Genomic DNA, 14,522 nt, shown 5'->3' with positions numbered 1-14,522 from the left:
TGCAACAAACAAACAAACAAACAAACAAACAAACAAAAACAGTTTTAGAGGTACATTTTATAGTATTTACATGTTCACATTTCACACAATCAAGCAACTTCAGATTTCGAGCATTTAATTATCCATTAAAAACAAGAATCGAAACAAAAATACAAGGACCAATTTTAATCAAGTACTATTCGATCAGTGCGAGAGTAGGAAGTACGATGAACGTCTCATAATTCAAATGGCCTGGGTTCAATATAGTGCATAGGGTAACTGTGCCAATAATTGACAGGGTACCAGTAATTGACACTGTTGTATTTTTTTCACCGCAATAAGACTGCGGAACTAGGTACCAGCAAATGCTGCCACCTCTCATTCCTTTGTGGTGCTGTCAATTCTACACCACTGCTAATATTCGCCACTAGGTGGTAGTACTCCAAAGGAAGCAGAAAATCAATGGACCGAGAGAAGTCAACTGTTTTTTCAGCCTTCTAGTAACGGTTACGCTTAAGGTAAGTTGTTATTGTATCCGGAGCATATCAAATGGATCATAATAAAAACTGACCAGTTAAAGATCTTTTGATTAGAACAGACTAAATCAATAAATATAGCTTCTTGAAATTTACTCCAAGGTTTCAGGGGGGTGTCAATTATTGGTTATACGCTATCTGCAATTACTGGTGATTTGGCTAAGCTCAATAAATACCAGCAGAAATTTGTATACCGAGTATTTCAGTGAAATTAAGTTTACTGGTAAAGTTAAAAACGTTATTTTTTTTTTATAAAGTCCCAGTAGTTGACAGGGGGTGTGAATTACTAGATCAAGGAGTGTCAATTACTAGGCTGCTGTACAAGAATTGTACAAACAATTTTACCAAAGCACACCTTTGCGATTAAACAGAAAAACGACCTTGCTTTCTCTAAAAAATTCTTGAAGTGGTAAATATCCCCTTGGCACGGAATTAAGTTGGTCTAGGCATTCTCTTTATTTTTCTTTGTCTTTTTGAGCATTAAGTGTGACTTAAGCAAGTGCCTTCCCTTAATGTATAGTACTTTTTACTTGGTAGGTAGCCAGGGCAGAGTTGCCTACAGTAGTTGATTAGTTAAAAACATATGTTTATACATACTGTGAATGCTTTCATGAAACTAAGGAAAATTTCTACTTTGTTTCTTTACAAGTGAAATCACATCTATGAAGCAAAGTGAAATCACATCTAATAGGTCTATGTCACTCAGAGTGAATCTTTAGCTGGTGTTTATATGGATGGTACACAAAGTGACCACTCGCCTACAAGCAAGAGGGTACAGTCTTACTTAGGTATTGGTGATAACCCAGAGAAAAACGAGAACACAAAAGTGACACAAATGTTAGAAATACTATCAGTGCCATCAACTTCGTCCCTTTAGATTCCGTCAGGTGGTGAAAATATCAACTCTTTTGTGGACTCATCCTTCAAGAAGACGTTGTTCTGACCTGAAAAATTACCTGTAGTACGAAAGGAGACGAAAACCGAAAAGTACCGTCAGTTGTGACATCAGACATTTGGAAGAGATATTATTAGACGAAATAGGAACAAATACTTGCAAAGCAAAGAGATATAGAAGAAAGGAAATTGATCAAGGAGCAGAAGAAAAGAGAGAGACCTGAAGAGAACAAAGCACGAAACCACAAAAATTTCAAAAGAGAAAGAAAGCAGTCAGTACATCTAAAAGTGAACACAGTACGTCGTATGAAGAATCAGACATTCAGTTCCAAGTGACGAGAGTCTGGGAATGGACAGTGACATTCCAACTACACCTCGTCAACTATTAACGTGTAAGATTGAAAAAGGGAAATACTATGTTGTTTATTATGATGAACAGTATTATATTGGTCGTATTACTGCTATTGATCAAGACAAGGTTTATGTCAAATTTCTTAAGAAAAATAACGGAAAACACATCTGTGTGGCTAAAAGTGACAGATATTAATAAGGTGGACATAAAATTCATATTTTACGGACCGATTACTCTAATTGTGGATAATGTCGTTATGCGCATGATCAAAAGCTCATACCGAGAGAGGAAACTATCATAAATGTCTTCCGGTATCATTAGGCCATTTTAGTTATTGTGTTATGTGATGCTGTTACATTAGGACCGAGGACATTTCAAATAAGATAATATTCTACTGATAATATTAGAAAATATTTTTATTTTCAATTATACAATTATTAGTATTTTTCTTGTCATATATCAACTGGAAACAAGACCATGTTATGAATACTTTTATTATTTTAGTATTAGCATCCATTGTACGCAAAAATAATACTGTAATAGCTATATTAGCGAAAGAAATAAACATGTTTATCCAAGTGAAAACTGTTATAAATAAGCTTGGTAAGTTGGTAGAAAATTATATGGTTCATTCGAATAAGATATTAAGAGATGTCAATTACTGGGACACGATGAGTCAATTATTGGTGTTTCTCTCAAATCACAGTGTCAATTTCTGGTACAATTAACAAATTTTCGTATATATATTTTTAAAAATAATAATTATAGTCCTATTATTTTTCTGGTGGTTATGTATGGATGAAAGAACGATGCCTTTGTACCTATACGAGAGGTAAGTCAGTCAGGCTCGTTTGAAGGGTGAGAAAACATGCACTTTGTCAAATACAGCTCTTATACTGTCAATTATTGGGGCAGTTACCCTATATTATGATGATTCTAGTTTTTCTCACGAAAGTTCCGAAATCACAACATAAAAGCTTCTAATAAGCCTGTATCGAAGAGAATACCTTCCAAAACACACCACACGGGTGAAGAGATGATAAAGCACACAGCTATGATATAATTAAAAGTAAACATTCTACACTCTATAGTGATGAATGTGCAATCATAGGAACTGTTCAGAAAATATAAGGCTTATTTGTGTTTGGATTTCTTCTTTTGCTTTTTCGATTTTAATCTTAAAACATCTTAAAGAAATCTACACTTCAAAGAACTAACAATCATGGTACTAATAAAAAGTGACCTACATATGTGTCCATGGAGTCACAAGAAAAGTTACCTAAAAGTTGGGATATTTATTTATATCTGAATTTGAGATCGCCTCTTTAGGCACCCTACGGAAGAATATGTTTTAAAATAATTCCATTGGATTCGGTGTCCTTAAATTAGTATAAAAAAGAATGAATAGGAATTCATCCAAACGTGGGTACTTTTTACTAGTAGCATAATCGTTAGTTCTTTTAATGGAACAAGATAAGAATGGTTGAAAGTATAAATAAAAATTAAAAGAACTCTTACAAACTTCGCGTTAGTCTGTTAATACTATCTGGAAAAAGCACGAACATTACACGGAAAATGATCAATAACTTAATTCCCACAGCTCATAATAATAATAATAATAATAATGAAGCAAATTTAAATAAGTATGTATTTTCCAGTAGATATTTCGGCCTTAGTCTTCCCTATTTATTTACACCACTTTTGATTCAAATTCTCTAACCCATTTTTATTAAAAATCAGTAGAAAGTGGCCAAAATTATTACAAGGCTCAATATGCTAGGTTAGAAGACATTCACTGTGAGTATATGTTCTTTGTGCACGATTACCAATTATAAAAATATTATCTGGCATCATTTTATTTCCCTTGCTTTTTAAACGCCTACCAAATTATTGAAACATAGTCCCTTCCCAATCGTTTTAAGCAATCTTTTCTTTCTTTTAAAAGTATTAATATTGTTGTTCTTGCCTGTTTTCTGCAATATTTTTTCATTAATTATTTTTTATTGTTTTTAACTAATTGAGGGATCTAGTGAGAGAGAGCTAGCTATGCCACTTCGACAAGAAATGGAAATAAATTGAGTTTTCTAAAGCCTTGTGTTGCATCATAATTGTATAATGAAAGGTCACCTTTTTGTTTCTTAACTTACAGTTAAGTAAATTATCCAAAAGAAAAAATATGAATTTCAATTTAAACAGCATTTATTATAAAATGCATGGTATAATGTTTGCAGTATATCCATGTGGAAAAATCAATACATCAAAAAGTTTTAACATGACTTAAATACTTTTGCCTGAGCGTAAATCATGTTCACAGGTTTACACATAAAACCACAGGAAGACAGTATGTCTTCTGGAGTATCTTTACTATCCACGCTAGGATGTTAGTTTTTGGTAAACACTATGAAAAACTGGACGAGTATAAGGCATTATTGCCATATCTTTTAACTTCAGGGCTGATATGGGTCGTCCATATGAACAGAACAGTGATATTTTTTCAAGAAATGTAGTCACATAAGGATAATCAACCACAAGATCTCTTCTGGTTTTAGAGCAACGAAACGACATCTTGAAGAGTTCTATGTCAAAATAGGTGTATTTGAAGAAGAGTATTCCTGGTAATATGTCAAAATTCACACCAATTGTTTTCGTGACATGAAAGCTAACATCGGATATTTTAACACCTCTCTGTATTATTTTACTGTTCAACTGTTGATACCTCCTCTACTGCCATATCAGGAACCATCGATAAGTGGCATTTTCCTTCTCTCACTCAAAATGCTGCTGAGGACGTATTCATGAACTCAGAATATCTGTTGCAGAAAACGCAGGAGCTATGTCACATGATAGATGTCATATGGCAGTAGAAGACTAGAACTGCAAAAAAACTAAAATTTTCAAGATTTCTGACATAGCTCCCCCTCTCACTAGACCCTTCAATTTTCTCCAATCTCTTCTATTGAAAGAGATTGAAAGCCTCTACCAGTTTTGAGTCGTTTGTAATGTCTATGTTTCTCCATTGTGAAGTACGATACTCCAAATGGAACATTTTGAATCTTTTTCTAAACTCTTTATTCGAAGTCGCATAAAATACTCTCTTAGGGATTTAGGATTTAGATTTCTGGGCTTTCGGCATCTAAGGCCATTTAGCCCTTCACGATTTGGGGGATGACGTTCCTCGGCGAGCACGCAATCCGGGAAAAGGGAAGGAAGAAAGGATTGAGACCTATAAGTTAGGTACCACCCCGGTATTTGCCTGGTGTGAATGAGTAAAACCTCATTCAGGGTGGCTGCCCACCGGGAATCGAACCCGGGACCGACCGCACCGAAAATACGCTCTTATAAGTCAAACCACTCGGAGTAACAGCTCACTTTGTGGGCCTGAGCTGCTTCACGCCATCTGTTAGCGATTGGTGGAACTACTTCCAACCTAAGAATGAATGCGTCGCCCTATCGCTAACTGGCGTATCGGGATCTTTATAGACCTAGTGGCCGTCACGTCTTTTATTCAAGTGATCCCCAGTTTTGCCTCACGACGCTGGGTGGACGTCGAAAATTGATGAAGCACCGGCCGGGAATCGAATCCAGGACAACGCAGACATGAATCCAACGCTATAACCACTAGACTACGGTGTCCCCAAAATACGCTCTTATTCTTTCTAAAACTTTCTTCCGACATTATATCCTTGCTTTCACTTCTCATTTGTATTCCATATCTTTAACAATACTACGTAGAAGCGAAAACGGGCGGCACAGTTCAGTGGTAGAATGCTCACATTTGGTGTAAGGGTTTCTGGTTCGCTCTCAGACATGTTGAGTTTGTGGTGAACAAGATGGTGCCCGTGGATTTTCTTGGTGTTCTGTTTTTTCCCTACATTCTTATTCTATCAATTCCTTCATGATCTGTAGCGTATAGATTATAATCATAAGACGTAAAACAGTTCTCCTTTTAGCAGCAAAAACTAATGAGCTGCTTTACTTTTCTCTACTTTTAAACCTTACAGAAACCACTTATTTCAAACTATTTCTTTTAATGTTCTTTTTTATTCCATACTCTTTGCAATTTTTTCTTACGTTTTCTATTACCATGTTACCCTTTATAAATATTCTCACCTTAGTCTGTACAACGACATGAGACCTCTTTCTGTAACTTTTGGACAGTTACTAATATCCAAATACTGAAGTGAGTTTTGGAATTCTCCACTGATATGATCCAGACACCAATCATCGATGAAAGGACTTCCACGTAAGTTCAACCATTTCAACTTTTTCAGTCTCACTGGAAATAGCAAAGGAACGCACAAAATGATAGATATAATCTCGCCTTCATAATAAACTATAACATACTAGATAAAAGAATGAGAATTGGTTACACTAGTTAACAAGGTTTTTGTAACATAAGAGAAAACATATGATCTTGAAGGAACTGTGTGCGCTGAATTCGAATATCCATTCAGTTTTTCCTTCACGTAGTTTTCCCGCAATGGAGGGATTTTTGGGAAATTTCGTCAAAATTTCCCCTTTTCGCATATTTCATAACCCTAGCTTTTGTCCCCATACGAAAAATAACACAATAATTACACCAAAGAAACCTTGATCAATACTCAATAAACCCTCCAAGTTTCAGAACCACTGCGTTATTATTTCTACAGAAGTAAAAATATTTATATATCTATGCTTTCAGATTTCTTGATTTGCTGAAGAAAGAAAGAAAAAAAAAAAGATTAGCTTTATTACCACAAGCACAAACATAAACCAGAATTCAATACAATTGACATATGTCACAATTTACAATAAAACAAATATACAAAAATGTCATGAAAAAGCTATTAAAACTACCAGAATGTATGAAACTTCTATTGAGTTACACAAATGTACATTACTTCCTTCTTTTGTACGAAGTTTTGCATTCTCTAACAAGACCCCAACAATAATTCCCCATCATTGAAGAATCTCCTCGTTCCTGGTACACTTTCTCCATTGCCATTGTGTCTTGGTGGAATCCTTCCCCCTGTTTGTCGCTAACATCACCTAGATTAGCAGGAAAGCAACTAAGAGGAGAGTGTAAAAAGTGGATTTTTAAAGACATCCTACAACACAATTCATTGTATTTCTGTAGCATGTGCTGTACGATTTCACTGTAATTCCCTGCTTTGTTATTGCCCAGAAAGTTGCTCACAAAACACTTACATGCTGCCCAGGCCGCTAGCTCGGCACTGTTTAACTTGCTGTCACAGCTATCAACAATCATGTGTTTCCTAATCTGGGGACCAACAAACACTCCCGCTGAAATCTTAACATCATTCAGGTTAGGAAACTTATGTCACAAATGCTTGAAACTTTCACCACTTGTGTCCATGGCTTTGACAAAGTTCTTCAGAATCCTAACTTTATATGAAGTAGTGGCAGTAGTATCTTATTAGGATCTACCAAAGGAACATATTTGAGGTTGCATTCTCCAGAAACGTAATTAACTCGAGGTTCGCAGTCCTTCACTTCATAATGCTTGTCATCAGCTCGGCTATCCCATAAACATAAAAAACCATTAGTACTTAGTGTCATCACATTGCAGTTCTAATAAAATACCAACTATCTTGAGATCACAATATATTTGCCAACAATAGTTCTTGTAATGTACCGTATGTGACTTAGCAAACTTGACATGGTGGCATAAGATTCCTTAATCTTCACTGAGTGCGCAAGTGGTATACAAGGGTTTTGATTTCCATTATGAAAAAGGACAGCTTGTGGTAATGAAGCAAATCGTTTTTCCCCAAATCAATAGACCTGAAGTATGGTGCAATGAACAATACATACAGTATACATATAAATATCTTTACTTCTCAAGAAATAATGACGCAATTGTTCTGAAACTCGGAGGTTTTATTGAGTATCAATCAAGGTTTTCTTTGGTTTAGTTCTTGTGTTATTATGTGTAAGGGGACGCGAAAATAAGGGTTATGAAATACGCGAAAAAAGGACATTTCTGACGGAATTTCCCAAAAATAACTCTGTCACGGGAAAACTGTACGTGATGGAGAAAAACGAAATACATATTCGAATTCGGCGCAGAAAATTCCTTTCCGATGAGGTATTTTCTCTCATGTTACAGTTGACTAGTGTTATTTAGAAAATAGTTTGAGTACAATAAAAGATTGTATTCTCAACAAATATGGATGTGAATGAGCCACTATGAAAATTTAAAACAGGACGCTGCATGCATCTCTCAAAAATGGGTGATTGATTTAGTAACAGACAGGTTTCGCCTGGACACAATATACTAGTATGCAATCTTAAAACGGTGTATCCGTCTTAAGGAACTCTGTTTTGCCACAATTACACTCATTTCACTGATTCAAAGAGTTTAAGGAAAGTCATGCTTAGAGAATAAAGAACGGCAGAGGTAACAATCAACATAGCTGCTATCACTTTTCTCGATGAGGGGCTGGTAATTATTAGCTATTTCTGAACATCTTAAATAACTCCAATGGCAAAAATTCGCCCATGACATGCGCCCATACTAAAGAAAAACCCGAACTGTACCCATCTGGTTGAATCTTATCACAATACCAAGTCACATGCTGTCAGTGTTGTTTTCTGTATTTGGTCAAGAAAAGCACCGAATACGTGACTAATCCATAGAGCCATGTCCTCGCTCGTCTAAAATTAGAAAAAGAGTTAAACATTTCATCTGTCTAGGACTGACATGAAAAATGCAGTTAAGGTTCTGAGAACTGTCAACGGACGGGTTCCAATAAGCTTTCAAGACTAGCAGATGATCTCTTGGGACTTTCACTTGGAATAATTCGAAAACAACTATTCTACCTAGACTCTGCTCATGTCTTTAATGATACTAAATTCAGTCTCATTCTTTATAGATAATCACACACAATTCCAAAACTGTAATTACGAACTTAGAACTCAATACATCAGTGGCAATATACAATTACAAGTGTTCTAAAAAACATCCATCCTTGAATTATGAAATATACAACTAAGAAATTACAAGGGTCATCCAGAGCAAAAAGTTTTGGAGGGAAATAAATGATTTATGGTATAGAAACTACATATTTTATTCTTCTTTTCAACAGATCCGCCATACACATTCAAGCCCTCACAACAGCGTAATATCAGCTCACCATCATTGTACTTTGTTGTCGCCATTGTATTCAAAATGTCTTTTGAATTCACCAATAGAGGGAAAGTGCTTTCCAGACAGTATCTTTCAACTTCCGGAAATGAATCCTTATCACTCTGCACTTCACAATCGACAGGATTCTCAATTTTGTCGAACACGTTCATGTTCACTTTGTACCATCTCGCTGTTTGGCGCAAACTGAGCAGTCATGGATCCAGTATGCTGCATGCTACAGTTGGATGATCCTTCTTTCTGGAAAGCAGTTCGCCACAACTAATGAACTCAATGACGTTTCATATACAGTTGAATACAGTGGCAGCAACAAAATATAATGAATATACAGAAAAACTAGCTGTCACGTTATTGTAAGTACTTGTATATGTATGTTGAATACGTTGAAAAGTAGCGTAAGGTGTGTAGTTTCTGTATTGTAAATCTTCTGCACATATCATTTGTCGTTTGTGTCTGATACCAAAACGTACATGGGATGACCCTCATACATGGGCTGAAAAAACTCCATAAGGAGATCGAGCTATTTCTATTGAGAAAATTTTGCAGTATTAATAAGGTTAAAAAAATATTCAATAATAAATGTTGACAAAAATATTGAGAGATTTGTATTAAAAAAAAAAAAGTATATAGAATGCATTTATGTAACTGACTGACTGGTATTTCTCTCTATATATGAACAGCTTGTACAGCCGTTCATAGAAGAAGCAAAAAATAGTTTGTAGGACAATCCTTACAAAATCTGTACAAGATGGAAGTATGTACATGAACTACAAAAATCCTTGCTTTTCGAACAATAGGAAACGTACTGGTAACACTGTAACTGTCAAGTACCACTGACAGGCGTTCCATGTCCGAACACTTAATTGTGACTATCTAATAAAAACAAACGAAGTTCTACGAAGAATTTTAATAGCTTCTACACTTGATATTTATAATATTGTAAGAAACCTTTACCACTGATATTTTAAATTCCCTGAAATATAATATTGCATCCATATTCAAACTTATTAGACGTATGTAAGTTAGCTTTTTTTTTTTTTTCGCTGAAATAATAAACTTCGCTTCTTTAATAAACATGCCATACTTAGCCTAATTGGAGTCTAATTGTCAGTGTCACATGAAAGTAACAGTGTTCTTAATATCCTCACTAGCATTCGAAAATGAATAATCGAAATTTACCATTTATACTTCTATAAATTATTGTAAGGGCTTATGAAGAAACTCATACCCTACAATCTCATTTAACCGCATCTCAATTAACTGAATTTCTAGGTTAACCGAATCGCTAAAGAAAAAGCCTTCACTCGTGAGCAACTTTTATTTAAGAACACCATCAATGAGTACAGCAGAATTAAACTTCATTGTTTTATTCATACGAGTTTAGCTAGTAATATTCAGTTTGAAGGTGTCATATGTTGCCAATAACGTCTTTTTACGCTAAAATATATCAAATACACAGAACTGTATACCAATAAACCTTTATTCCGGTTTAACCGAATTTTCGTTCAGCTAAAACACCATCAGTGGCGGCCATATAAACCGTTCACTGATATACGGGGGGTATCAAAAAGTCTCTCACTCACTCTGGAGAACTCTCAAACTATGATGGTATTAGTCCTCCTCTTGTAGCCACCGTGCCTAACGACACATTTTAGCCAGCGGTTCTTCACTTGTCGTAAGCCCGTTTTGTAAAAATCTGCAGTTCAATCTCAGAATGACGTCATTCCTACTGTCAAAACGGCGTCCTATGAGTGGACATTTCATTTCTGGGAAGAGAAAGAAGCCCCTTGATGCTAGATCGGTGAGTATGGGAGGTGGGGCAATATTACATATCCTAGTTTCACTGCGTTCACCATGGAAGCATGGGCGGAATGAGCTGGTGCATTGTCTGCCAACAGCAGCACTCCTTTTGTGACCTATCCACGACGACGTTTTCTTCTTAGTTCCTTCTCGTAACTTAGAAGATGAGAATAATATTTTGCCCTTGTGGTAGGTAATCTATCATGATGACCGCTTCAAGTCCCAGAAAGTGGAAAGACTTCTGCGGCAGACTTCTGCACTTGTACCTTTTTAGGAATTGAGAAAGAGGGGTGTTTCCATTGTCTGTCATTTCCTTTGTTTGTGGATCATAAAGATAAACACAACTTTTATCCACTGCCACTAATCTGCCGAAAAAGTTCTCTTCATTTACCCTACAGCGAGGCAACATTTCTCTTGAAGAGTCCTCGCGATTTCTTTTCTGGGAAGGTGTGAAGAGTCGTAGTACCCATCGTGCTGATACTTTCTGAAGATGCAGCTGAATGATATTCAGTCAGACACATAGCTCATACCTATTGCACACATAACCCCTTCGATGGTTATTCCTCTGCCTTCCATTATAATCTCAACTTTCTCCATCAAGGCGACATCATCAGTGAAAAATAGTCTTTCAGATCTAGGGCGTCCGCGGTGGTTATGTGTCCAGTTTGGATTTGCCGTTTCCACTTAGATACCATCTCATAGGATGGGTTTTCATCCCCGTAGACTTCTTTCGTCTCCTCGTGGATTTGCTTTGCTCATTTCCCCTGAAGATAAAAGAAATTAATGACGCTCCGTGCCTCCAGCTTGTCGATCATCACACCTTCAGTGATTTCCCTATATATATATATATAAAACTACCGAGTACAGAGTTTGCATGGTTAACATACAAGGACCTAACTATAAAATGTATGTCCGAGGCGGTTCGTAGTTCGTCACCTTCTAGGTAATTGCATGAACGTTTTGATGCTCCCTCGTACAAAAATGTTGCTATTAGTTACGTAAATGTGTTCTATGTAAAAGTTCAGTTACGCAGGATTCTTAACAACTACCACTAAACTATGAATGATGATTGATTTTTCGATGTCGCAAAGCTTTCTTAATACACTGGGTTTATCATCTATCTTCTTGGCCAGGAAGCTGCTGTTGGTACCTTAATTATCCTACGTTCATGGTTCATATATCAGTCCTCAGAATGAATCACACTTCGAATAATACTACATACATAATCTTCCGGGTGCAAAATTTAGGCATTATTCGAGAGTTTTCAAGAAAATTATTTTCCAACAACCAATACCACCCACTCATGCAGATGTTTTCAGATCATTTGTCACTATGCACGAAATTTACGATAAAAGTGAGATATTCTTCACTCCCACTTCCCTTCCCATTGTTTCACGAAACCAGCCTCTGAAATTTAATATTTTGAGAGACACCCTGTATATAGTCATTAATCTCATTACAATAGACCATATCTTACCTTTACATCGTAAATTAAAAAGAGTTCACTACAATTTAATCTTTCATGTTTAGAAGCAGACACTTACCGATATTATCAAAACCTTCATATAATAGGTGCATCCCAGAGGCATCTATTGCTTCTATAAAGAGATTAGGTACATACTTAGACGGCAGATCATACTCATCGTCTTCGTTTCGCTTAATCCATTCTGTCTGTCCTTCAAATCGGACGGAAGCTCCACGATGTACTAGGAAATGAGCTGTTGCTAAGTCATTGCCCAGTGTTTGGTGCCTTTCAGGGATATATCTGTGAAAAAAATTACTCTTTATCAATTATAATTAATACAATGCAACCGCAAATCAATTAAATATCCATACCTCTCTTATTTTTCAGACTTCGGAAGAGATTTTCCAAGGTTTGCCTATATATTATTACTACGAAGGAAGCTGAAAGGATTTAGATCCATTCTTAATAAAGTTGTTACCAATATGTTTACCAAAGATGTACATTTGATACTTAATATACTGTAATATACAAGAACTACTTCCCTTGATACTTAATGTATTGTAATGTACAAGGACTACTGCTCTTATATTAAAAAAAATTTTGATAAGTCTTAAAAGCATGAATAAGTGCCATCGGGGTTTTCTAATGAGAAATTTAAGAAACGGTTGTCATTCAACACTTAGTCCAGAATGCCATAGTTGCAACACAAATTAACGAAGACATACTACGAGAAGATTCAAGGGTCCCATATCTTTGATGGCACTTGTCACGGTAAAACTCATTGAGGCACGTCCGATAAGGAATAAAATAAGCTACCGTAACAACTGCCACAATAAACTTGTAAGCTCTCTCGAGCAATAAACAGGCCTAAAGTTCTTTGTTTATCCAGAAGGCTCACAACAGACGAGATCAAACCACAAAATGAAATATGAATATTAAGATGTCTATGGAACACCAATATACACAATACTTTCTCGCCTTCATTAAACACAGTAGCTACTGTAATGAAAATCTAAAAACAGAGTTTAAATATATATATATATATATATATATATATATATATATATATATATATATGTACAGTTAACCCCCCTTAACGGACACCTCTATAATACGGACAAATCTTTTTGTCCCGGCAAAAATATATGTTCTCTTACGGAACAAAACCCTCCCTTTTACGGACACTCTCAGATACGGACAGTCCTTTTTTTCCCCAAACGTTTCAATAACCTCTTCGTAACGGACAGGAATTATTCCCGGTTCTGTGATATATTACAGTCGATAGAAGAGTCTTTTCCCTACAAGTGTATCTATCATGAGTCTAAACTTGGTGAACCATGAAACAGAACAGCTTCAAACTTAACTTGAAATTCTTTCTTTCTGCCCGCAATAAACTGCTTTTTGGTGGAAACCCTAGAAAACCTTCAATAAGCAATAACACTCATGCAGGGTCAGTCATATGGCCAAACATTCTATGCGAAAGATCTTCCCTTCCCTAACAAATTTAGTTCTTTTTCCTCTGGCCCTTGCATCTTTCCCGACAATTTTATAGAAAAGAAAACAAACACTTCCAATGTAGGAAAATGTCCAAATATCTTTGGCATATTATTCTTCATCAATTGAAGAAATGGCGCAGTGCAAAACAGAGAATTCTGTATTATATAACAGAAACGAATTTCTCTTTCATCCCTCCCAGTAATTCAAATACATACTAAATAGAGTATTTTTATATTGAATTTTACGTATTTATGCTAATATACAATGTATCTATTGTATATTACTGCATTCAGTTACCGTTGTGAGAAATTAAATTTCTGTAACCTCTCTGTAACGGACACCTCTCAGTAACGGACAAAAATTCATGTCCCATTAGTGTCCGTTATTTAGAGGTTTCACTGTATATATTTTATAAAATACATGAAGAATTTTTCCCTAGTGTTAAGGGAAAAAAAAAACTCTACAATTAAAAATATTGTTCTTGTATTATTTTTTGTGGCAACTTAAAAATTTGAATATTAGGTGATGGGAATCTAAATGTAACAAAAGAATTTTAGTCTCAGGCGATCACGTATCCTCTCGTGTCATTTAAAATCATTAAGAGAATAAACAAAGTAATTATAGTGGACCTCAGGGTCCAGAATAATGCAATTTTTCTAATATAAAAGGTACACGAGAGAACAGTGGGAATTGAGGTTCACATTAGGACTCAAAACAAAAACTCCCAATAATCGTAACTCGAAGAATGGGTGGACGACGGAAAACTGGACTCAAATCCTGTTTAATGTAAGTTGCATTTTTTTCTTTTACAAAACGCTGTTATTTTGATAAAGCAAGTTTCAAGTTTGGTTT

The 14,522-nt window shown here is 35.6% G+C and overlaps 1 protein-coding gene across 3 annotated transcripts in view; it reads right to left on the bottom strand.

Moving 5' to 3' along the window:
• LOC145664033 (distal membrane arm assembly component 2) overlaps positions 1 to 14,522 on the bottom strand; it is a 35,575-nt gene that overhangs the window by 5,374 nt on the left and 15,679 nt on the right. For all 3 annotated transcript variants that reach the window (XM_081730349.1, XM_081730350.1, XM_081730348.1), the window contains 2 exons: positions 12,253 to 12,473; positions 5,872 to 6,037 (listed from right to left, as the gene is read on the bottom strand). In XM_081730349.1, the coding sequence (XP_081586475.1) occupies positions 5,872 to 6,037; positions 12,253 to 12,473 (387 nt within the window). The remainder of the gene's footprint in view (positions 1 to 5,871; positions 6,038 to 12,252; positions 12,474 to 14,522) is intronic.

This window comes from Thermobia domestica, chromosome 11 (assembly GCF_964235325.1).
Source record: "Thermobia domestica chromosome 11, izTheDome1.hap1.1, whole genome shotgun sequence".
NCBI classification, from domain to species: domain Eukaryota; kingdom Metazoa; phylum Arthropoda; class Insecta; order Zygentoma; family Lepismatidae; genus Thermobia; species Thermobia domestica.
Note: the sequence above shows the minus strand (reverse complement) of the source record. Positions and strands in the feature narration are given on the sequence as shown.